The 26,223-nt window shown below is 33.8% G+C and overlaps 1 protein-coding gene across 1 annotated transcript; it reads left to right on the plus strand.

Annotated features, from left to right (window-relative positions):
• The first annotated feature begins 2,868 nt into the window (after positions 1 to 2,868).
• On the plus strand, positions 2,869 to 25,696 carry LOC144373717 (axin interactor, dorsalization-associated protein-like). Its single transcript, XM_078036736.1, has 6 exons — positions 2,869 to 2,890; positions 7,372 to 7,435; positions 7,694 to 7,800; positions 22,883 to 23,005; positions 24,628 to 24,750; positions 25,560 to 25,696. The coding sequence occupies exons 1-6, from the start codon at positions 2,869 to 2,871 to the stop codon at positions 25,679 to 25,681; spliced, it is 561 nt and encodes a 186-aa protein (XP_077892862.1). The 3' UTR covers positions 25,682 to 25,696.
• The last annotated feature ends 527 nt before the right edge of the window (positions 25,697 to 26,223 follow it).

Below are 26,223 nucleotides of genomic sequence, written 5' to 3' on the forward strand. Positions count from 1 at the left end.
TTTATTTTAAATATTTTATTCTTGCCATTTAAAAGACATAGGGTGCAGTGAAATCTTTGTAATGAAAAGATATAATATGCATATTTTAAATTTAGTCCACACAGTCCCAGGAAGAATTTAAACTGGAGGACCTGAAGAAGCTAGAACCAAGTAAGGTTTGTTTTATATTTTTTAGTGATATTCCTTTAGGAAGAGAGTTTTATCTGTTGTGAATATTAAGATTGTTTAGCACAGAAAGTGATTGGATTTATTTCTCTTATTTTTTGGTGCTTTTAAAATTCCTACAATATTTGTATTTTTAATTACCATTTGGATTTAATCTTTATTATAGAATATATATGTTGTACTTCATCTAAATATCCAAATTAACCTTTAATTTGTCTTAATGGCTTTAATAAGATTATAATTATTTTGATAAACATTTTCAGTAGAGTCCAGTAGAGAATATAAGGTTACAGTCATTAATGCCCATTCACATTACATGTTATTGAAAACTACAGTCTGAATGTTGGGAATGCATTACAAAGTGTTTTTTTTGTTGTCTCCATTTTTTTCCCTTCTTCAAAATTTTAAAAAGTAAACAATTCCTTCAGTTATCTTGTTGGTTAGGATATTCCCATATAAAGCCTTTCTGCTATTTCAAATGATTGCTCTCTTAGAACTGTCTGCAGTATGGGCAAAGGCACAGTGTGAATAACTGAATGAATGTAAGTTAATGTAGCCTTTTTAAAAAAACTTTTTTAGTTGTAGATAGATACAATACCTTTATTTTATTTATTTGTTTTTATGTGGTGTTGAGGATCGAATCCAGTACCTCACACATGCAAGGCAAATGCTCTGCCAACTGAACTATAACCCAGCTCCTGTACTCTTTTTTTATTGAGATAAGATTGCACATCTCAGTGCATTTATGTGACTAGGGAATAGTAGATTTTATTTATCCAACTAAGTAAGATTTTTAAGTAGGGAATCATAAAATCAAAGCATTTTCAAACAGAAAGGAGTCTCAGACTTGTGATCACATTCTCTATTGAGGAAAGAAATGAAATGATTTGTTTGTCCTGTTTCACTTCAATCTCCAGTAAGTGAGCAGGGCCTAAATCTCAGAACATTTGTCAGTGTATCTCAGTTCACACTAGTGCAATCCTTTTAATGTAAACATGCTTTGAGTAAGAGATAAAATATTAATTTAAGAACTAAAGAGAGCCTTGCACAGTGGTGCATGCCTGTAATCACAGCCGCTCGGGAGGCTGAGGCAGAAGGATATCAAATTCAAAGCCAACCCTAGCAAAGCAAGGCACTAAGCAACTTAGTGAGACCCTGTCTCTAAATAAAATACAAAATAGGGCTGGGGATGTGGCTCAGTGGTCAAGTGCCCCTGAGTTTAATCCCAGTACCCCCTGCCAAAAAAAAACTAAATAGAATGTTCCAATAAATTCCACAAACTGCCAATATCTAATTCATTATAGCAATTCTAACAAAGACATATATTATTGAGATAGCTGAAATGTGATTGTATTGCAGATCCAGGATAGAAAAAGGATTCTCAGAGTATACTGAAGGGGATCTGATTTTCTGTTGTTTGGGTTGGAAAAGAGAAGTTAACAACAACAACAGACAACAACAAAGGAATGCATAGCAGATTTGTTGTGATTCTGGTGGTTTTTCCACAGTTTTAGATGATCATATTTCATTTCTTCAGAACACCATTCTTCTGAATATGGCAAGAATTCTGTCATTTTAATAGTTTTGGTTTCTTTATGTAATCCAGATCATAAAGTTTTGTTTTATTTGTGGTTCTGGGGATCAAACCCATGACCTCACACATGCTAGGCAAGTATTTCACCACTGAGCTACATCTCCAGCCCTAGATGATAAGAGTTGGAGATGTTATAAGAGACACAACTTATATTCAGAAATAGTTCTTATGCCTATATCCAATGTATATAAGGATACTAATCAATGTAATATTTCTCACAAATTTTGGGGTTTTTTTGTACCTAAAACTTTATTTCTCAAAAGCATTAATAAATACTTTGTATAAGATTGAGATATAATTTATATAAAGCACAATTCACCAATTTAATGTATCATTCAATTTTTTTAGTAAATTGGAAGAGTTATGCAGACATCACCACAATCAATTTTAGGACATTTTCATCACCACAAGAAGAAACCCTATTCCCATGAGCAGTCATTCACTTCTTGCCATCCCCCTAAAATCCCTTCCAATTCCCAGCCCTAGAAAACCATTAGTTTGATTTCTGTCTATAAATTGTCCTATTGTAGACATTTTATTTAAATGGACTCATATGATATATGATCTTTTATGACTGACTACATATAAGATTATTTTGAGAAAAACACATTGATGGCTTTAAATAAAAGATCGCAACAGTTGTTTATATGGTGGTTCTACTGAAAATTATGTTTGTGTGTGTGTGTGTGTGTGTGTGTGAGAGAGAGAGAGAGAGAGAGAGAGAGAGAGAGAGAGAGAGAGAGAGAGAGAGAGATGATGCAGGGGATTGAACTAAGGGCTTTGGGCATGTTAGACAAGTGCTTTACCATAAACTATGTCACCAGCCCTCAGTTTTTTATGATAAAAATTATTAGGATTTTGGCTTCTTATTCAGTCACTATTTCCTATTAGTTGTTTGTTTCCAAACAAAATTTAAGAATCTTATAGATACACAGAGTGGCCGTAAAGACTGTGGATGTTTATTTCATATATTTATTATCTCTTCTCTTCCTCTGAGCATACTCAAGTACTTCTATTGCCTCACAAGATCTTTCATTAATTGCCTTTTTTTTTTTTTAGAATAGCATCTATATGCTAAGCACTCGAATCCTCTCAGTAACATTCTGCTAATGACAACACCAACACTAGCTTGTAAGTCCCAGCAATGAGTTTTAGGGTCACCTGGATTGGTTCTTTCACTATGCTGTTAGTAATACCTGTAGTGGTGCTGTACTACATCATTCCTAAGTACAGCTCTCCAGTTCAAATTCCTAAGAAATTATTGACCCATGTATTAGTCGAAGATCAGGTTAAAATCTATTACTTTTTTGGCTTTTTAAAAAAGATTTGGAATAGAAATGGAAAGAGCATTTTGGAGATTCACTTTATTATACTTTATATAATGTTTTTCATTTGTACTTTTCCCTTCTTGATAGTTATCTTTTTAGATGATTTTAATTTGCTGTTGCTTCTCAAAGAAACATAAGTGAGTATTCTGTATTTCAGTAGGGTAGACTCTGTAATTTGGAATTTATCCAAGCAGGGCACTTGTTGTGAGTTAATTATTGAGTTGGAATTAAATATTTTCTACAAATTGGTATTTAGTAATATTTCAGATTAAGTATACTTATTCAAGCTTTCTTTTTAAAACGTTAAGCCTCTTCTAAGGAAAATAGTGAATTCTAACTTTTAATATGTTGAACTTAACTGGTTTCCTTTCTTTTAAAAAAAGTTGTTTTTTTTTTAAATTTAATGTGTGTGTGTGGTGCTGGGGATCGAACCCAGGGCATTTCCCATATAAGGCAAATCCTCTACCACTGAGCTACATCACTAGCTCTTGGCTGGTTTATTAGGCTGATGTATTCTTTACTTGAACATTTTGAAATCTTTTAAATTCTGCTGAAAATACTAAAACTATGATTGTGAAAGTCTGAGACATTTTTTTCTTATGTTAATTGCAGTAATGTACTGCTGCTTACTCAAGCATATCTCCCCACCACCACCCTGCAAAATTCCCTTCTGTTAAGCCACCCTTCAAGGCTTCACAGAAATCCCACCTCTCCCTGAAAGCTTTCTCTGCTTTCTCTATAGAGGCATAATTAAACTCTGCCTCCTCTCCTGTATAGAATCATTTTAACTATCCATTGTCAGATTCTCACATGTGTTATTTTCACTTGTATTTGTTTCAGTCCTCAAAGAGATTTGAATGAACTCTTCCCCCACCCCAGAGCCTATTGAATGCTTTAAGTGTAGTATGAACTTGGCAAGATTGTGTTGAGTTAAATAGATTTGAATGTTTTGAAAGAATCTTTTCCTATAATTTAAAAAATAACCTTTCAAAATTGAGGCAGCTGCCCATTTTCCTACCACAAAAATGAAACACGTCAGTCACCAAAAGCAAAATGCATTTTGATATTTGCCTGTGTGTCATCTTTTGAGGGTTAGCTTCAGGAGGTTGGTAGGTCTGTGCTCCAAGAGAATAGCTGGGAGTGCTGAATTTTCCATGGTGGAGTAGCATCAGATGTCTGCCATGTAGTGATCCAAAGTGTGTAAGTCCTACCAAATCAGCCAATGAATCTCCAACCCATGACATGCTTCATACTTATGATAATGTCTTTTGTAAAATTCAAGCTCCTCTTCAATTCCTCCTAAGACATTATTGCTAGTATTGGTAGAAAGAAAACTCTATGTAAAGTTTAAGCTATTTTAAAAGAACAATAGAATCTGTTATTCCATAGTTGTTGAAAATGTAAACCTATAATACAGTTATAGAAAGTAAAACAGAATTTGTTTTAAAGCTATTTAAATTTGTTCTAAAGCTATTCACATAAATTAAATGTTTCATAGTACTTTAACTTGTAAAAATAATATAACAAAGCTATTATTCTAAAGCAAATACTTCCTCTTCAGAGCTTTGATACCAAAGAAATGAAAATACTATTTAATTATTCTGTTACAATACAAATGCAAGATAACCACTGAGCCACATCCCCAGCCCTATTTTGTATTTTATTTAGAGACAGGGTCTCACTGAGTTGCTTATGCCTCACTTTTGCTGAAGCTGGCTTTGAATTCTTAATCCTCCTAAGCCTCTGGGATTACAGGTGTGCACTACCACACTCAGCCAAGATATTCTTAATAACCAAGATATTTTTCAACTTTTTTGTTTGTTTTTGACGTACTGGGGATTGAACCCAGGGGTGCTCTACCACTGAGCTATATTTCCAGTCCTTTTTATTTTTATTTTTTAAAACATTTTTAGTTGTAGATGGACACAATACCTTTATTTTATTTATTCATTTCATGTAGTGCTAAGGATTGAACCCATTGCCACATGTGCAAGGCAAGCACTCTACCACTGAACTACAACCCCAGCCCTTTTATTGTTTTATTTTTAATTTGAGACAGGGTCTCCCTACGTTGCTTAGGCAGATGAACTTCTAGTCCTCCTGACTCAGGCTTTTGGTACCTGGGATTACAGACACATGCCACCATAACAGGATCAGCTTTTAAAAATTATTGTTATATACATTTTTAATGGTTGATTTTTTTGCTCATTTCATTAAACTCTTATTACAATATGATCATTTCTGTGTGTTTGTTTCTGGTATGAGTGAGACATGATCTTTTTGTTACCTGCTCCCCATTCTTGGTATCTATTCCATTGTTGTGTAAGTGATCAATATTTATTAATATTACTTATTAATATTGAGTTGATTTAATAGTTTAGTAATAATGATCATGCAGAAGTATAGAAAAGATGTTCTTGTATTAAAAATAAACAGTACTTCTTAGTGAGATAAGAAATATTAGGATTCTAGTCAACTAGATCAAAAAGGTCATGGAGAGAGGGAATGTCCATTTTAGATTTTCCCTTGCCATTTTGTATACATTTATTTAGGCTGTAATTCTCTCAATAGCCTGTAAAGGAAGTAGCATTCTCATTTAAGAACTGGGGAGATTAGAGTATTTATGTAAATGTTCAAGTTATTGTTGTAATTGTAGGGCTAGGTTGTGGTTTAAACCTTCTACTTTGATCTCCTGCTGCTTCCCCTTTGCTTGTCAGACTTAAGTTCCCACAGTCCTTTCTGTGCCTTGAATAAGGCAAACTGTTTTCTACTTGGAACCTTTGTTGTTGCTCCAGCCTGTTCTTTAATACCTGGGAAGCCTTATGCTAGAGCCACTTATGGATGATTCCTCTCATCTCAGGTCTTGGCTCAAATGTCTTCTTACAGTTTAGTTTTGAAAGGCACCCTGTCTACCTTAGCTACTTTACCAGGTTCTCTCTGCTTTTACACAGCATCCTGCTTGTATCCTTCATACCACTAATCACATCTTACATTATCTTGTTTATTTGTTGGCATATTTATTGTCTACTTTTCCTTAGTAAGGTCTAAGGTCCAAATATGAGTTCTTGATTACTGTGTATCTTTAGCACCTAAAACAGTGATTGGAAAATTGTGAGTACTCGGTATGCATTTGTTGAGAAGAAGAAAGAGATAAAGGATGAAGAAGAGCTAAAGGGAGAGAGAATAAGAGTGAGTAATGAGAATCTGGGTACAAGTTTCCAACTTCTTTCTCACTGTATGATTGACTCCTATTGGAATAAGTTATGTAATTACAACCTGTTCTTTTTGAATTTCCTTATTTAGGAACCCAATATGCCATACTCCTTTTAACTGAAATCTGCAAGACTCCAAAATTAAAGTCTGAGTAATTAGAGTAAAAACCATGGGTTGCCCAATTAATAATGCTAAATATTCACCTTGAAATAATTGCAGGTAGTCACTAGGAACCCATAAATTGGGAAATGAAACAATAAATTTCATAAAATACTTTTCCAGATACAGATAGAATTGTAGAACATCTGTCTGTAGGCTTACATGCCAGAAAGTAATCAACCAGAACACAAGAGGTGATAGCATTATGTTGTTTGATGACTTCCCTGAGGAGAAAGTCTGCTGTGTGTGTGTGTGTGTACACACGTGTAAATATATATATATATATATATATATATATATATATATATATATATACAAACACACACATATATATATGCGTGTATATATGTGTGCACACATATACAATAAATTTCATCATAAAAGGAATATTGGAATTATAACCTTGCTGCTACAAACCTTACCAGTGTGATAAGTATTGAGGGAAATCTATTTAGGATAAAGAATAAGATGTGATTATCTATTTCTCTTTAATTAATCATCTTCAGTATCAATCTTTTAATTAAAATACTTCAGGAGAAGAGGTATTCTCTTTCACTGGTACCCCATATCACCTAGGACCTTGTACATTGGAGAACTATTTTATGGTTCATTTTCTATGAGGGCTCTGAGACTTTCCTTGGAGATCTTACAGTACTCTGAAAATACTGGTACCTGCAGTCCACTATGGACATTTTTATTTTGCTAAGACACTCAGTAGTCAATTGCAGAGTCTTAAAATGATAGTGAAGCTCGGAATTTAAAATACATATATTAATGTGTGCTTAATACACTATGAAATAGATTAAAAGTATCAATTTAAGATATAACATATAAGACTAACTAATATATAAGACTTACATAACATGTAAGACTAAGATATAAGACTAATGTTTGTCTATGTCTTTATTCTAGTCCTAAAAAATATTCTCAAATATAATAAAGAATTTCCATTTGATGTTCAGCCTAGCCCATTAAGGTAAATAAATAAGCATCCATATTTTGTCTTCTGATTTTATTATCTATTTTATGCCTGTTTTTCAAATATTTATGTATTTTTTTCCCTATCAAATTTGGTATTGGTGATATGACTGGTAGCAATGAGATGATTGACATTGACATTTATATCAACATCAACCTAATAATCAGCATCTTATCTGGGAAGTTAGTGGCTATGAGGGTTAGCTGGTGTATTAAGTGGAGTAGCTCACTAATTTTTCTGTCCTTTTTTATATAGGAGAATTTTAGCCCCTGGTGAGGAAGAGCATTTGGAATTTGAAGAAGATGAAGAAGAAGGTGGTGCTGGAGCAGGGTCTCCTAATTCTTTTCCTGCTAGAGTGCCTGGTGGGTACAAAAAAATGTACATTATATAATTCAAGGTCAGGTGTTTGGAACTTACTTTTGTACTTGTTAGTGGCGGGTAAAACATCTCCAGGTTTGCCAATCTTAAGCAAATTATCATGGCCATTCTGTTAGCGGTAGCTATCGGTTTATTGTGAAAGTATCTTACTATTTGTGTCAGGGATCCTCAAAACATCCCATGTTTAGTGATTGGCTAGGTATACAGGACTCAGCATATAGCTGTACTCACAGTTGTATTCTGAGTCATTACAACAAGAAAACACAAGAACAAAATCAGCAAAGTGTAAAGGCACACAAACAAATTCCAGAGGAAACCAAACTTCTAAGAGTCCTCTCCCAGCAGAGTCAAATATGTATTTGATTCTCTCAACATTCTTTCACACCTGTGAAATGAAAAAATATTGTCTATTGGGGAAGCACTGTAGAGATTCAGTGCACAAGACACTTATTGGGGTTAGCGTGAACCAAAACTACAGACTCCAGGAAGAAAGCAAGTGTTCAGCACAAACCATATTGTTTGCATGGACGGTTTAGGCACAGTGATCTTCTTAACAGGGCATGATGGGAATCCTGCTGAAATCCAGGTTCCCAGATGCTAGCCATAGACCAACATTGTAAGTAGGCTTTCTAGAGTAACTGTTTGCTATGTTAATTCTTTTCTTTATATATCTAGCTGTTCTTTAAATAATCATATATGATTGTGAAACCTGGACCTGGAGGAATAGATACTAAACAGTTGCCCTTAACAGGGAAATAAAGAATACATAGCAAGTCCTTTTTATTTGTGGAAGATCTTGACAAGGTTGTAAAATACCCTAGTCAAGCACCCTGAGTAAATTATTTGCCTCTTCTACTTCTATACTTTCTTCTGTTCTTATACAGTGCACAGTTTTTACTTCTGATGAATTAGTTCATTTTTGGAAGTGTAGAAATAGCACTGTACTATTGTGATGCATTTTTTTAAAAGACTCTATGCTTTATGGTATAATTAAATATAATATACATATCATCCAGAAAACTTCATAATTAAAGTCATATATCAGTAATTTAAATACTCTTTGGTAGAAGACGTTTGAAATATAAACAGTATAGGCTTAGACCAATAACATACCTGCGCTTTTGAGTCTAACATCTGCCAATCAGTAGTTAAGTGACTGTACTTAATTCTTTATAAAAGGAGATGTTGACAATGTCTAATTCATAGGGTTACAATGAAAATTAGGCACCACATACAAATCATTTGGCATTATACTTTTCATTTGCTGGGGTAGTGGTGGCTACTGTATTTTCATTATCACCTATAAATGATGCTAACAGTCCTACACCATAGGATTATTAGAAAAATTACAATCACTATAAAATGTTATTGTTAGTGTTTCTTTGGTACAAGGTAATTATTTCCAATCTGCTTGTCTTTATGAATAAAGAGCTATATTTTACTTGTTATATTTGTAGGAAATTCAAGATTGCTGAGATGATGTGGTAAATAAATTTGCTAAAATTTTTCTGCATTTTTTATTTCCTTTTCAAACCACATGCTGTAATTGAAATAGATTCCAGTTCTATAAATTTCTGGGTTTGGTTATTTGTTCACTAGTTATACTTCTGTAGCAAACAAGATCCTTAAAGCAGATGATGTAAGTCATGAAATGGACAGGTCTTTATGGGGTTCAGGTTGCTGAGTTGAAAAGAAACTCTGTAAATTAAGTCTATTTGCTATGAAAGATTAAGCCCAAAGTAATTAGATTTTTTATTCTGATATAGCATTTTGGTATTTTATTTCAGAGATACAGAAAGCTAACTAAACCTTTCTATTCCATGAATTATTTTCCTCAAAGTAAGAAAGAGTACATATAGTTCAATTGGCTATATTTGATTTTTGATCATATTTTCCAGGGCCTGTGTCATTATAAAATTGAAAATGTCATTGAAGGACAATTTGACCTTTAACTTAATTGTAGAATGGGAAAAAAATTGTTATACTGTGGACATCCAAGATTTCATTCGTGATAAGGCTGTTGTGTCTACATTATCATGGCAGGGTGCTTCTAAGAATTATAACATTTTTATTACCTTTATTTTATGTAATTTATATAATTGTAAGTTTGTTGTACTTTTTTTTTTTTTTGGTACTGAGGATTTAACACAGGGGTACTTTACCAGTGAGCCACATTCTCAGCCCTTTTTATTTTTTATTTTGAGACAGGATTTCACTTAGTTGCTTAGGGCCTCACTTAGTTGCTGAGATTAGTCTTAAACTTGGGATCCTCCTGCCTCAGCCTCCCAAGTCACCTGGATTCCAGGCTTGTGCTATAGCATCTAGCTTATTGTGATCTTTTTAAAAAAAGATTTATTAAGGTGTCCCTTACATATATAAAAGGCATCTTTTTTAATGTACAGCTTTATAAGTTTTGACAAACACACATGGTAAACACTACTACTGTTAAGCTAATGAGATAAAGTATAATATATGAATATGGTATGATCAAGAGTAGTTTATTCCCATTTAAAATCAAAAATGGATTTTTATCCAACCTTTCTTGAAAAGAATAAAAAATTGTTGAACCTTTCTTTGACATTATTATCATTTTCAAAGCCTTCAATTCTCATAAGACAGTAACTTTTTTGTACTGCTTTAAACACTAACTGGCTTAAGTCCAAATAGTAGTTTAATTTTCTTAAGGTAATCTCAGTAGATTTCATTTAAATAGAGGATAAAAATTTATAACCTATTATTTATTACCTGAAAATTTATTTATCATGTTGAATATTAAAGTTTCTAAATGATAAACCAAAGTAATACAAATTTAAAAAAAAATAGCTGGCCAGGATTATATGCTTATAATCCTAGCTACTTGAGAAATTGAGGCAGGAGGATTGCAAGTTTGAGGCCAGTGGGGGCAACTTTGTCTCAAAATAGAAAGAACTAGGGATGTAGCTCAGTGGTAGGGTGCTTGCCTCACATGTGTGAAGCCCTACATTCATTTCCTAGTACCACATGCACAAATAGCCATGTCACAATTTTAGACAAAATTTAAAAAAACGTTTCTGAGTGACCTAAACATAAGCCTAGCAATCTCAACATTATTCTAAATTTGTATTGGTTATTCATCTTTTATATAGTCTTAGATATGTACAAAAAATGTTTTTTTGAAACTCAAAATGAAGAGTGAATTTAACTTCTTTAATATCAAACCTGTACTTGTTTCTTTCCTGCATAAATATTCAATTCTGAGTTGAACTTGAGAGTTAAGCAAATATGTATTTCATTTTTAGCTAAAGTGCAGTTTTTTTCTTACCCATGCATATAGGAAGTTGAAAACTGCAACAAAATATTCATTGCTGTTCCATGAATATTAGGGCATCCTTATTTCACAGAATTTCAGAATATATTTAGGGTTAAACAGTAAATACCACCAAAGTGTGCAGATAGACTCTGGCTCTCCGAGCACATCCTTTCTCTCAAAGTCTCAAATTCTCAGACTGAGCCAAACAGTCAGAGCCAGAGTCCCTCATCCAGTCATGTACTTATATTGAAAGGAAAGGAAAATACCATTCAATGTTATCTGGTAGTTCTCCTAGCTGTTTTTCAATAGTTTTAAGGCTTGTTAATATTCTATTACTCTCAAGCAGTTTTGAAAGATTTCTTTTTTATAATTTGTTTCTACATGTTTGTTTGTAGTACTGGGGATTGAAGTCAGGGATGCTCTACCACCTAGCTACATCCCCAGCTCTTTGATTTATTTTTTTATTTTGAAACAGGGTTTTGCTAAGTTGCCCACGCTGGCCTCTCTTGCCTTAACTTGCCAAGTTGTTGGGATTACAGGCATGCAGCACTATGTCTGGCTCAGTTTGTTTTGTTTTGTTTGTTTTGTTTTTTAATCCACGAATCTTGTCACTTGAAGTCAAAAGGTTTTCTCCAGAGCTTTGCAGAAATTGGTTCATAGGAAATGTCTATTGAGTAGGCTCTTCATCAAGGCTCTAAGCAACATCTGGCCTGCTTTTTCTTTCTTTTTTTTAAAAGAGAGAGTGAGAGAGGAGAGAGAGAGAATTTTAATATTTATTTTTCAGTTATTGGCGGACACAACATCTTTGTTTGTATGTGGTGCTGAGGATCGAACCCGGGCCGCAGGCATGCCAGGCGAGCACGCTACCGCTTGAGCCACATCCCCAGCCCCAGGCCTGCTTTTTCTTGAAAGTCCTCTGGCCACTCAAATTTTAACCCAACACCTGTAGTAACTCTTCCTTGCATGCTAAATGGCATCTGTGTATGAAGCATATACCCACTGATTCATCTTAGGTTTTGTGAGAGTATTTATTATTTTTTTCCAGATATGATGGTGACACTTAAGAATTCAGCCATTATCCAAATCACATATTTCTGAACACAGAAAAATACATATTTCTAGTACCAGTCAATAAAGAAAATAAAAACAAGAATATACTCATATAACCTATATACAAACAACTTTAATAAAGTATAATTTTTGACAGACCTAGAAATATTATTGTTTGAATGCTAATGACCCCTAAGATTTTTATCAAACTTTTAATATAATTTCAAAGTGAATAAACTTCTTATGATTTTACTCTTTATCTTGAAAGGTTGGAGCAGTTCCTCAACTACTAATCAGTTACCAACCAAAAGAAATTGTGCATGTGTTTTCATATTTTCACACAATTTGTATGTGTGTACAAATTGCAGATGTGCAGTACAAATTGCAAAATTTTTCTCTTGCTAGATTTTTAAGACCCATTTCATGTTTTGTGCCATTTACAAAATGTTATGACCAAATAATGATTTGACAATACCATTATTTTAAATTATGTTAAAATTATCCCAAAATAATAGAAAATATTATTTTATATATATCCTTTTTATTGGATTTTAAAATTACAAAGAAATGTGCACTTAAAAAATGAGTGTGACAGACTTTGAATTGGTAGTATCAAACATCTGAATTTAATTGCAAGTATGATAAATCTAAAACAAAGAAGACATAAATATATAATCACACACATATGATAATGCTTAGTTTACATTTTAGATATCAGGTCCATCTCTGTCCTAAAAGTATGGACAACAAATTTTATACTCCTTATTCATGACATTTAATTCACCAAGCACCAAGGCAAAATGAAGACTGACTCACCTCTTATTGAAGTAAATGCCTGTGACAAACATTTGTACAATATCATGTAAAAAGCAAATTCAAATCAGTGTTTAAAAAAATATAATCTTTGGTAATTTTCCTCTTTTAATGTTCTTACCTAGACAATAATGTACTATTTTGGAACAAAGACTGTCATGCCATTTCCAATTTTGGACTAGAAATTGTCCTTATGGTATGATATGAGATATAAACAATAGAAATTTTTAAAAAGCAAAAATAAAAAGTTGAAAGAAAAGAATGACTTCCTCTTCTGCATGTGAGGACAGGGCCTTAAGGATCCCACTGACCTTCATATCCATGTCACTCCAGACTCATCCTCGGGTTGGTGGTCCTTTTATTGTCTGATTCTCCATGATCTCTATGGCTACACAGAGACTATTGAATGTGAGGCCATCCTACTTGATACTTAGACCTTCATTTTTCTCAGCACCCTCTTGGAACAAAGAAGTTATGGGCGGGGGGGTGAGGGGCTTCAGATGTTCTCCCATTGTTTTTCTGTACCTGTTGCAGGTACAGTGGTGTTTCATTGCTGGGTCTGTGTCAGTGCTGTTGGGTGCCCAGCAGAGGCAGAGGCCTTACTTGCACAATTCCCTTTCCTCTCCACAGTGGCAGTGGCTGTAACATTCTTGGCTAGGTCAGATGTTTTTACACAGTTTTTAAAACATTCTTAAGCAAACTTGTCTATGTTTAACAAACAGCCATTTGGGGGATCCATAGCTACCTTCATAAATTGTTTTCCACAGATGAAGCACAATGAAATAGAGCAACTTAAGTTTTTACCCAAGTACCACCTGTTAATAAACAGTTTCCATCAACAAGATGGACTTTTTGGTATCCCCTATTACAGTAGTGTGGTAAAATGGTTCCAAACCTTCCAATTCATTGTCATTATTTTATCAGAGTTGTCTTTAGGTTTAGGCTTAGAATCTTCCTCTCACAGAAAATCACACTGAATTCAGTAATTCCTTCCAACTCTTTTTGACACCAGTGAGAGCATGCTTACTCTGGTTGGTGCATAAGAGGTGGTTGGGGGCAGATAAGTCAGAAAAAGACGTGCTTTCTGTGTTCAGTACAACTTGGGGCACACCAGCTACCAATGGCTTCCTTTGTCTTGCAGTAAAAACTGAAAGTGGAATTAACCAAATGAACACAGTCCTGCTGCTCACTGCTATATGAGTGTTAAAGACCTATCATATTGCTATCTGGGCTACTCAGTCTCTGTCCATTCCTGTGAATGTGCACTGCTCAGTGTACAAAGTTCAAATGTTACTATTTTTTAATCAATCCCTTACTTGGGAGTTCTTAGTGACAGCTCAATAACATCCCTGGGATGTTATTGAAAACTTGGTTTGGACAGCTGTAGCCATTTAGAGTTTTCCATATTTAAAAGTATGAGGCACAAATAGTGGCCTCAAAAAAATGTCTATATTCTAATCCTGGGAACCTGTGACTGTTATGTTTACATGGCAAAAGGAACTTTGCAGAAGCTTGAGATGGGGAGGTTCTCCTGCAGTTCCTTTTAAGGCTTTAGGGACAATTAAAATAAAAATATTAAAATGAGACATGATGGTTAAAAGCATGGACTCTGTAGCCAAACTGCTGTGTGATTATGGATAATTTGTTTTTCTATGCCTCACTTTTCACCTCTGAAAAATAGAACTAAACTATTGTTGTGAGAATTAGATGAGAGGAGTAGGATAGTATGTAGCACAACACAAATACTCACAAGTGTTAGCTATTTCTTATTTACATAGCAGTTCCATTTGGAAGAACATTTCTTCTGATCTTTGCTCTAGATCTGAGAGCAGATGATTTAGCTGGAATAGCACAGTTTACACTGGATTGTGTGTAGTGATTTCTTTCTTATCCTTGTTAGTCTTCGAATTTTATGAATGTAGTTGACTTGTTCTCATATTACACTATGTAATTGGATATGTTAATTCTTCACTTAGAAATCTTCCTTTTAATGCATTGGCTCAATTTACAACTATCATGGTTCTATCTTTGATGCAAAAACATGCACCCTTTTTCATCTACCTGGGAGCTATAGATGGTATGGTATTATTCTAGTATTTGATCTTCTTTTATGTTTATTATTTCTTCACTCATTGATATAGATTCTCTAGCCATTTGTTTACTAGAGCATGATAACCTCTAGAACTGGAAATTCAGTTATTCATTCAATAAAATATTTCTTCAACAAAGATCTGTTTATTCCTTGTGCATACCACAAAAGGAACAGTTCCCACACCTTTCAGGATGCTTATTGTGTAGTCAGCAAGACAGAGCCAAAAGCACATGATTATGATTAGAGATGTGCACCAATGTCGTAGGTTGGCAAAAAAGAAGGGCTGAGGGAGTTCAATAAATCTGGCCAGATTTAGGACTCACTGAGTATGTAAGAGTTGACCATGTAGAGAGAGCACATCATAGAGCATTCTGAAACACCTTAAATAGGCACCTTTCTATGTAATCTATGATCTTAATTACAGTCAGCTTCCTTAATTATGGAACACAATGTTTGACATTCTACCTTGAATTAAACAAGAAATTCAGACTTGAAATCACTGCCTCCATATTAAATTATCTGAAGCATAATAATTACATTAAACCTTACTGTGTAGTCTCAGGCAAAAAGATTGTTGGTAAGGAATATAGCATCAGCCCTACCATTTCAACTGAAAGATCTAGATAATGACAGCTTATAAAATTGACTCACCCCAAAGTAACAACAAGTTTAATATCAACTTGGCAAAAAATAATCTTAACATCAAAAAGACTTTGAAAGTTGTAAAGCAATCATCTTTTGAATGTCAAAACAGGTAGTAAAGAGGTAATACATAAAAGAGGTAACATTCTTGGGGGTTTTTGGGGGTGGGGTGGGGTGGGTTCTCTTTTGTCTTTTTTAGAACTGGGGTTCGATTCCAGGATTTTGCAAATGCAAGGCAGACACTTTGCCACTGAGCTACATCCCAACCCAACATTCTTAATGTATAAAGAAAAATGTTAATTGTAATAACCAAAGCAGAATACATGAGAGGAACAGACAATATGAGCAAGCATGTGAGCATGCACACACACAAACACACACACACACACACACACACACACACACATTTTAAAAATACCCGTTAAACATATAAAAAGATACTCAACTTTATTTTTAATAAAAACATAAATTAAAGCTACTGTTGGAGAGTCTTAGGGGAAATAGATACTTATTAATCACTGGTGGGAATAGAAAAATGGTGCAGTTCCTTTGGAGGGGAATTGAGCATTCTCTAACAACATATAAGTACATATTTTTTCCTTAGCAATCCCATTCCTGAGAATTTATTCTGAAGATGCACCCCCAAAATACAGGAAAAAGAGGGGAAAACATATGCATATACACAAGATTCTCTGTTTAGGTGTTTTTTATAATGATAAAAAGTTAGAAATAATGTAACTGCCAAATGAAGAGTGACTGAATAAACATAGGATGCTGTGGAAAATAATTCAGAAAATCTCCCTGAACTAATGAGTGATTTTTCAAATTATTGTTAGCAGAATTTATCAAGGTAGTTCACATTAGCAGATTAAGGGGAAAGATTTCATAAAGTTGTCAACAATGCAGAAAAAGTTTTCAGTTAAATTTGAAATACAGCCTTGATTTTAAACAATTCTTGGCAAAGAACAGAAAAACATCCTTAACTTGATAAAACATGGCTACATGACATTTATAGCCCAAAATCATTTAATGATGAATTTGAACAAAACAAGATTATCTATTACTTCTTTTCATCAGCATTGTTTTGGAAGCTACTGCACTAGGACAAGAAAATGAAATATAAAAGGGGGGATGTTCTTTATTTGCATATTTATGAATATATAGAGAATATATGCAAAAACCTATTCATAACTCATTAATAAGATAATGCAGTTCCTGGATATAAAATCTGTACAGACAAATCAATTCTATCTCAAACAAGTAATAGTTGCTTAGAAAATGAACTATTATAATATTTATAGTAGTATTAAATAATATCAAGGACCTTATTATAAATTCAACAAAAGAAATATAAGAATTTTATGTAGAAAATAAACCTTTGTTGAAAAAATAAAAGAATATCAAAAGAAAATGAAACTGGAGCCATCTTGAAATTAGAGAAAAAGATGGAAGAGTGACTTAATAATTGTTATGGTTTGTGAGATGTTGAATTATACATTCTCTTTTACTTTTTTTCATTTCTCTCAATTGAATTGTTTATGAGAATGCATTTTATAAAAACAGTGAAGTCATTATTCTTTTTTTCATTTGTTCATAATAGTTATTTTTGACATTAGATTCATTTGGACTAATTATAAATGCATGGAATATAATTTGCTCCAATTCAGTCCCTTCACCCTCCTCATCCTCCCTCCCACTGTTCCCTTTCATCCACTTTACTGATCTATTTATTTACATTTTTTAAAATTTGTATCTTATAGATATTCAAAATGATGAGTTTCATTATTGTATATTCACATATGTGCATTGGAAAGTTAGTTCGGGTTCATTCCACAGTTTTTCCCTACCCACTCCCCATTCCCTTCTTTTTCTTTTATTGATTTTATTTTTTTTAATACACGACAATGGACAATTCTTATTACACATATAGAGCACAATTTTTTTTATCTTTGTATAAAGTATGTTCACGCCAATTCACGTTATTCATGTACTTGGTTTTTTTTTGCATTACAATTCTTATTACACATATATACCACAATTTTTCGTATCTCTCTATATAAAGTAGGTTGACACCCAATTTGTGTCTTCAGACATGTTCTTTGGATAATGATGTCCATCACATTCATTAGGAGGCTAATCCCCTGCCTCCTTTCTTTCCCTCACTCCCCTCTTCCCTATCTAGAATCCATCTATTCATCCCATGCTCCTCCTCCCTACCCTATTATGAGTCAGCCTCCTTATATCAGAGAAAACATTTGGCATTTGTTTTTGGGGGATTGACTAACTTCACTTAGCATTATCTTCTCCAATGCCATCCATTTACCTGCAAATGCCATGATTTTATTCTCTTTTAAAAACGTTCATAGTGTATATATGCCACATTTTTTAAAATCCATTCATCCACTTAAGGGCATGTAGGTTGGCTCCACAGTTTAGCTATTGTGAATTGTGCTGCTATAAACATTGATGTGGCTGTGTCCCTGTAGTATGTTGTTTTTAAGTCCTTTGGGTATAGTCCAAGGAGAGGAATAGCTTGGTCAAATGGTGGTTCCATTCCCAGATTTTCAAAGAATCTCCATACTGCTTTCCAGATTGGCTGCACCAATTTGCAGTCCCACCAGCAATGTATGAGTGTGCCTTTTTCCCCACATCCTCTCCAATACTTATTGTTGTTTGTCTTCATAATAGCTGCCATTCTGACTGGAGTTGTATCTTAGTTTTGATTTGCATTTCTCTGATTGCTAGAGATGTTGAAAATTTTTTCATATATTTGTTGATTGATTGTATATCCTCTTCTGAGAAGTGTTTGTTCAAGTCCTTGGCCCATTTTTTGATTGGGTTACTTGTTTTTTCAGTGCTTAGCTTTTGAGTTCTTTCTATACCCTAGAGATTAGTGCTCTATCTGATGTGTGAGGGGTAAAAATTTTCTCCCAGGATGTAGGCTCTCTGTTCACCTCACGGATTGTTTTCTTTTGTTGACAAAAAAACTTTTTAGTTTGAATCCATCCCATTTATTGATTCCTGGTTTTAATTCTTGTGCCATAGGGGTCTTATTAAGGAAGTTGTGGTCTAACCCACATGATGAAGTTTAGGGCCTACTTTTTTCTTCTATTAGACGAAGAGTCTCTGGCTTAATTCCTAGGTCCTTGATCCATTTTGAGTTAAGTTTTTGTGCATGGTGAGAGTTATGAGTTTAATTTCATTTTGTTGCATATGGATTTCCAGTTTTCCCAGCACCATTTGTTGAAAATGCTATCTTTTCTCCAGTGCATGTTTTTGGCACCTTTGTCTAAAATAAGATGATTGTAATTTTGTGGGTTAGTCTCTGTGTCCTCTATTCTGTACCATTGTCCTACCAGTCTGTTTTAGTGCTGAAACCATGCTGTTTTTGTTACTATTTCTGTGTAGTATAGTTTAAGGTCTCATATAGCAATACTCCCTGCTTCACTCTTCCTGCTAAGGATTTCTTTAGCTATTCTTGGTCTCTTATTTTTCCAGATGAATTTCATGATTGCTTTTTCTATTTCTATGAGGAATGCCATTGAAATTTTGATTGGAATTGCATTAAATCTATATAGCACTTTTGGTAGTATGGTCATTTTGATAATATTAATTCTGCCTATCCAAGAGCAAGGTCGATCTTTCCAGAAATAGTAAATGAATTCAGCAAAGGAGCAGGATATAAATCAATACCCATAAATCAAAGGCATTTCTGTATATCAGTGACAAAGCCTCTGAGAAGGAAATGAGGAAAACTACTCCATTCACAATAACCTCAAAAAAATGATACTTGAGAATCAATGAAAGAAGTCAAAGATCTATACAATGAAAACTACAGAACCCTAAAGAGAGAAATCAAAGAAGATCTTAGAAGATGGAAAGATCTACACATTCCCTTCTTAAAAGGAGAAAGGGAGGAGGAGGGAGAGAGAGAGGGGGAAGGTGGTTAGGGTCAGATCAGAATATGATAGCCCAAAGGGTGAGGTTTTTGCCTGCTGAGAACTTCTAACTGAAGGAGATTGGAATCCCAAAAGCAACCTCAGCAGCAAAGCCTCTGCTCTCCTCCTGCCCTCCTTTCCATTCACCCTTCTCTCATAAAACCTAGAAAGCGCTCTTTCTCTCTTTCTCTTTCTCTTTCCTTCCCTCCCTGCTATTCCCTTACTGTCCCCCTACCCTCCCTTACCCCTCCCTTACAAACCCTCATTCCAGACAGGACCTGCCTTAGGTCCAGAAGGAAACAAAGCTATACAGAGAGGCCAAGAAGAATCTGACCAGACAGGGCTTGCTGGGACCCTGGCAGCCTTTTACCATTAGCTCACACCCCCTTTTCCAGTCATTTCTACATGGCCATACATTCTTCATGGAACATAAACAAAAAAACAGGAGTTTTCCCTGGATCTGTAGGTCTTTTTTTCTGAAGGCTTTTAGGTCAAATAAAATTCTATTAAATAATTGTTATGATTTTTAAAATGTAAAGATATATACTAGTTCATAAATTAGAAGCAGCAGTTTATAAAGATAGACTCTTTCTGAAACTCATCTGAATTTTTATTGCAGTTCCTGGACCTTTTATACACCTATAGAATTAAGATACTGTATTAGTGGTAAGAGGATAAACAGTCCGGTAAGACAGAATAGAAAACTCAGAAAGTGATTGCCACATGATTTATGATTGAGGTGGGACTGCAGATCAGTGGTGGAAAATGTCAGTCTTTTTAATGAGTAGTGCTGAGACAATTGAGTATTTATGTGAAATTGAATAAAATTAAAGCTCCTACTATACACCGTAGTCAATAATTCTATGTGACATATAGAATTAAGTGTGAATGGCAAAACTATGCTTTCAAGATAATACCTTTATGATTTTGGAGTGGGGTAAGTTTTCTTAAATATGACATAAAAAGCACTCATTGTAAAGGAAGATATTAAGAAATTTGAATATTACTAGCAGTAATATAATAATATCTTTTGGAAGAGTGAATTGGATAGGGTGGGGGGAAGGACACTCCCAGGTGGCTGATCATATCTTTCCTAGATCTGATACTAGTTATACAGGTGTATTCACTTTGTGGAAGTTCAGCAAACTGTACTAACAATTTGTGCATTTTAAAATGTATATGCTCTACTTCAACAAAAAGTCTTTATAAAGGAAAACTACTAAGAAGCTATTTGTAAAACATTTGTCCAGCAAAATAATAGAGACCTCCTACAGCTCAATAAGATAGACATCTCAATAGAAAATCGAGCAAAATAATTGAACACACTTCAGAAAAGAGGAAATCATACATTTGATTTATTCTAAAAGGTGCTCAACCTTATTAATCTTCAGAGGAATGCAAATTAAAATGATTGATCTCTTTATACCAAAATTGGCTAACATGAAGAATCTGAGAAAAGAGTACCTAGTGAGGATGTGGAGCAATGGGAACACTACTGCAATTGGGCTAGGAATAAAAGTTGGCACAACCACCTTGGGAAATGGATTGTCATTACATAGTAGGTATGGAGGTAACATGCCAGGTGACTTAGTGATTCCCCTGTTTCAGAAATGGGTGCTTATGGGCACTAGAAGATGTTAGAAGAGTATTTATAATAGCCTGTTAACTATATCCAAACACTTGAAGTAATTCAAATGTCTATCAACACAAGAATGTGTACATAAACTGTAGCATATTTATACAGCCATGTACTACATAATAGAATGAACTTTTCTGCAGAAAAATTCATATATGATATACATACATATGAATATGTATGTATATATATATAAATATAAATGTATACATATTCACATTTTTCATAAAATTTCAGAAGTGTTTCTTAACTTTCTGAAGTTCATCCCAGATGTCCAGGTACAAGCCCCTCTTCTAAAAGTACCTTCACTTGTCAATCAAAGAACATGCATAAAAGGTATTATGTATATATTTAATGATATCAGCCTGAGCCCATTTAGGTTTGTTAATGCAACAGTGGAATGCAGCCTCCAGGCCTTCCTATTATTGCATTTGTCTGTATTGTCTTCATATTTGTTTAAATTAGAAAGTAATACATTTTTAACAGCACTGTTGAGGTACAATTTGCATTTCATAACATTTCCCTTCTGTAAGTATAAAATTCATCGATTTTTGACACCTCTATAGAGTTTTGCATCTGCCATCACTATACAAGTTCAGAACATTCCCATCACCTCCCAAAATTTCCTCAAGCCACATTTGCCATCAATCAAATGTGTATTTTCAAATGCAGTGTGTTGATTACTTCATGTATTTCAAATAACTCATCATTAAAAGTAGCATAACACATTGTTGAATAGAAACTTGAAAAACATCAACCAAAATCTTTTGTTAAGTGTATTTTGAGGTTCTGTATACATACTTGATTAAAATCAGCTTATTTGCATCTGTTCTCTATTGGTAGTTTCAAAAAAGGGAACATACTGAACAGTTGATTTCTTCCTTCATATGTTCTTGGTGGGTGAATGTTGTCATGTTGTTCTGGTGGGTTTTAGTTTTAAAAATTTTAGTTGGTTTTGGAAAAAATGTTCAGTTATACAAATGGCCATTTTATATGTCAGTCTGTATAGTACTAATTTCTGAGGGAATAAATCATACAAAATAGAATGAAGAATAGAAGTTAGACTATATAGTTAAATTAAAACATAAATATCAAATTGTAAATTATTTTCTTTATTAGGAGTAACTAAAGAGAAGAATGTATTGATCAACTGTTAATTAAATGTCTCAGACTATAGAACAGAATAACAAGTATTTTAAAAGCTTTTCTTGTCTTTGTTCTACCACTTCATATTAAGATGCTGAATATAATATAGAAGTACATATTGAATATAAATATTATGTGAGCATATTATACTATTATGTATCATTGGGCTTCCTCAAGTGATGTTTTTAACATACTTTTATTATACATACTATATACTATTATTATAGAAATTATTATTTCTGCTTAAAGGTGATTGTAGGGGTGGGAAATGCAGATATATTATGTGTAAATTTAAATATTTTTCTAAAAAAGTATAACATCAGATGTTCATGAATTTTGGAAATAAAAATACATAATGCCTAGCTAGTTCCTAAGAGGTAGGCTATATCTTCTGTTTGTCAAAGTATTTACTCTGCATTATTGGTGGAGCTAACTTTTATTGAGGTTTCTCTGTTGCCAGGTACTTTATTACCAAGGTTGCCATCAGAACCGGGAATGACATTACTCACTATCAGGATTGAGAAAATTGGTCTGAAAGACGCTGGACAGTGCATCGATCCCTATATTACAGTTAGTGTAAAGGGTAAATAACTGGCAAATTGCATTATGTTTTTTCTCATATGGGACAAAGTTTTTGACAGGGGATGATCTTGTATATGTGACAACTTACTTTAATGCATTCTATAATGAGGCAAAATCCTAGAAGAGATCATAACAGAACATAGTTCGAAAGACTTAAAAAAATATTTCCTACTTATACACTCACTTTTGCTTTTGAGTTTGTATAGATTTTTGCTCTTCAGATTCCATCTAACGTGCAGACTAAACATACACATTGTCCTTAAAAGCAGCTACAGCCTTCAGGATGTAGATTAACAATAGCACCCCTCACCTTCTCCTACCCAGTCTATATTCATTTCTCTCCACAAAGCCCCATGTCCTCTTTTCCCATCTCTCCTGCTTCAACCCCTTCTTCTTCCTGTGCTACTGAGGTATCTACTTAGGTGAGTCCTACAGAGGCAGATGAAAATCAGGGGACAGGGAAGTAGGGTGCGTCCATAACATCCATGCCCTGAAAGCAATCCCGTGGGATGATGATGTGATTAAGGAATAAATTATACCATTTTACAGAAATAACTATAGTTAGTACAAATGGCTTATTTTAATCTATAGTTTTGCACCAAAGGAACAGATTGGTGCTGAAATTAAATGGAGGAACTTTTATCAATTGACCACAAAGAAAAACATTTATTTAAAGAACAGAATCCACAGCACTAATACTGGTACACTTTTAAATTCCGATGTTACCAGTTATCAAATATATAGTATACTGGAAAATATTTACATTGTTTCATAGGCCATTTGTAAAACTGCATACTCATTCAGAAAGTATACTTAAAACACAAAAATATTTAATGATGTTGTAAATGTTAAATTACCTTTGCATATGTTAAACTGAAATATTTTTATGTAAATATTTTTTAATTATTAAATGTACTAAATTGTTTTTGAGCTTTTTGAGACACATAAATGAATAACACATAAACACTGAGGAGTTATTAAATGAGTCCATGTTGCATTTGACTAAACTGAGATTTTAAAAACCAGAAAATTAAAACTATATATAACGTACCATCTGGTTGTTGTAAATTCAGGGTATGTTGTAAACAGTATAACCAGAATTTATATATATGAAAAATTATTCATTAACAAAAGGTTTTTTGTTGGCTGTTCTCATCCATTTTTGGTTCTTAACAGGGAAATTATGATAAGGTTAGGTTTAAAGGCTTTTCTAAATAAGTCATACTTGATCAAAGTTAGAAATTGGTGGCAGAGCTCCATGTGGCAAATTAAATACTCCAGATTTTTTTTTTTTGCATAGAAAAATATAGTGGGCTATTCCCTAAGAAAAACATGTTTGTTCTTTTTACCACTTTACTATGAAGATCAAGTTTTGTTTACTTGGCCATGTAAAGGCTTCCTTGTCCCCTTCATGAGGTCTCCTATCCAGTCTATATTCATTTCTCTCCACATACCCCATGAACTTCAACAACTGTCACATACTTGCTCACACCAAATAGGAATCTCTTAACCTGAGAATCTCCTCTCAGCTCTTTCCATGCCTCTTTAGGAACTGTAACCTTTGCAGTTTCTATATTTTCCGTCTGTATATGTGAATGCTCATAAGCAGAAACTTTTCTCCAGATCTGAATGGCATAGATTTAACTCCTGTGCAAGATACTCCTGTGGCTTCAAGAAAAGAAGATACATATGTTCATTTTAATGTGGACATTGAGCTCCAGAAGCATATTGAAAAATTAACCAAAGGTTTGTAATTATCAGTTACTGACTTCTTAAGGACACAGTACTTATCTGGGTTTGTGTTCATAGTGTACTTAACACAAGATCTTATGTCACATAGTTATGAATATTGACTTAAAGTCAAATCAATTTTTTTAAAATATGAGAATTAGCAGTTGCATTATCTAGTTGTGTAATGATGTGGTTAAATATTATTTGATAGGGAAGTTTTTCTCATAATACAGAGTTAAGGAAGCAGGTTCCCTAATAATTACCTTAAGTCCTTTTAGGAACCTAATGATTACTTTCTAACAGTTAAATTATTATTTTTTCTTTCAATAAGATGCATTGGGTAAAAAGATACTATAACTGGCAGTTAGTTTATAAGAATATGGAAAGGACAATCTGGGCGTGGTTGTTTCAGGAGGGAGAGAAATGATATAAGGTAGAATTTTTTTTAAAGGAACTCTTAAATTTCTATTCTATCTAATATAGGTGCTTATTGAAACCATTTTTATAGGTACTGCTGATACTTAAGTAACTTCTGTTTTTCTTGTGGTATTTAATATTTTATATTCTTTGGTAGTTTATGATTCTACCTGTGCACATAACTTACATTCTTGCTATACAATTTTGTTGTACTTTGTAGAATTAAATGATATGGAGAAATGTCACTCAGACATGCTAGTACCAGAACTTGGAGTGACAGCCACAGTGAGTTATCAACAGTTGTGTCATCAGACTGTTTGACACGTTACTTTGTAAAATCATAGGCTTCTGGTGACACATAAGAAATGTGTGGTCTCTGGCTTATGTTGTTTGTTTTAATTCCTTAGGTGCAGCTATCTTCTTTGAATTCAAACACTACAAGCTTACAAAAAGGTTTACCAGCACCAAATGTTTTGCTTTCATGGAGATGGATGAGATTAAACCTGGGCCAACTGTAATAGAACTGTAAGTGATATACATATAGGATTCATACTTTTCTAATGGTTACTAGTTCATGTTTCTTCTTAGTCCCTCTTATCGAGAATGTAACATTGGAGTAGATCAATCATCAAAGTATTTTAAATCTATTGTGGTGACAGATACAAGAAACCCACTGACTTTAAAAGAAATTGCAGTTATTGACCAAGAAACCACTTTATCTTCATCTACATCAAACTTTGCACAAGAAATGATTCTGACATGAGTAGTGTCTAATTTCTGTGAATTTTACCACTCAGTAGAAACCATCATAGCTCTGTGTAGCATATTCATCCTTCAGGAGGCAGGAAGTGAGCCGTACCTATAGGCCAGTGAGTCCATTGCAAAGCTGTACCACAGAACTAAAGTCTAGCACCTCATTGTTATGACTCCTTTGGATACAGTTTTATTGTAGATTTTGAAACTTGTTTTTACTTTCCTATTAATTGTGCAATTAATAGTCTGTTTCCTAATTTACCACTGTTCCTACCCTGCTTCCTGGAACAATACTGCTGTGGTAGGTATGCTCATCTT

This window comes from Ictidomys tridecemlineatus, unplaced genomic scaffold (genome assembly GCF_052094955.1).
Source record: "Ictidomys tridecemlineatus isolate mIctTri1 unplaced genomic scaffold, mIctTri1.hap1 Scaffold_46, whole genome shotgun sequence".
In the NCBI taxonomy this organism is placed as follows: Eukaryota; Metazoa; Chordata; class Mammalia; order Rodentia; family Sciuridae; genus Ictidomys; species Ictidomys tridecemlineatus.

Coding starts and splice junctions, on each gene's coding strand:
- LOC144373717 (XM_078036736.1), top strand. CDS start 2,869: ATGACAACACCAACACTAGCTT. Junction 2,891..7,371: donor GACAACACCAACACTAGCTT/GTAAGTCCCAGC, acceptor TCTTTATTCTAG/TCCTAAAAAATATTCTCAAA. Junction 7,801..22,882: donor TTTTCCTGCTAGAGTGCCTG/GTGGGTACAAAA, acceptor CTCTGTTGCCAG/GTACTTTATTACCAAGGTTG.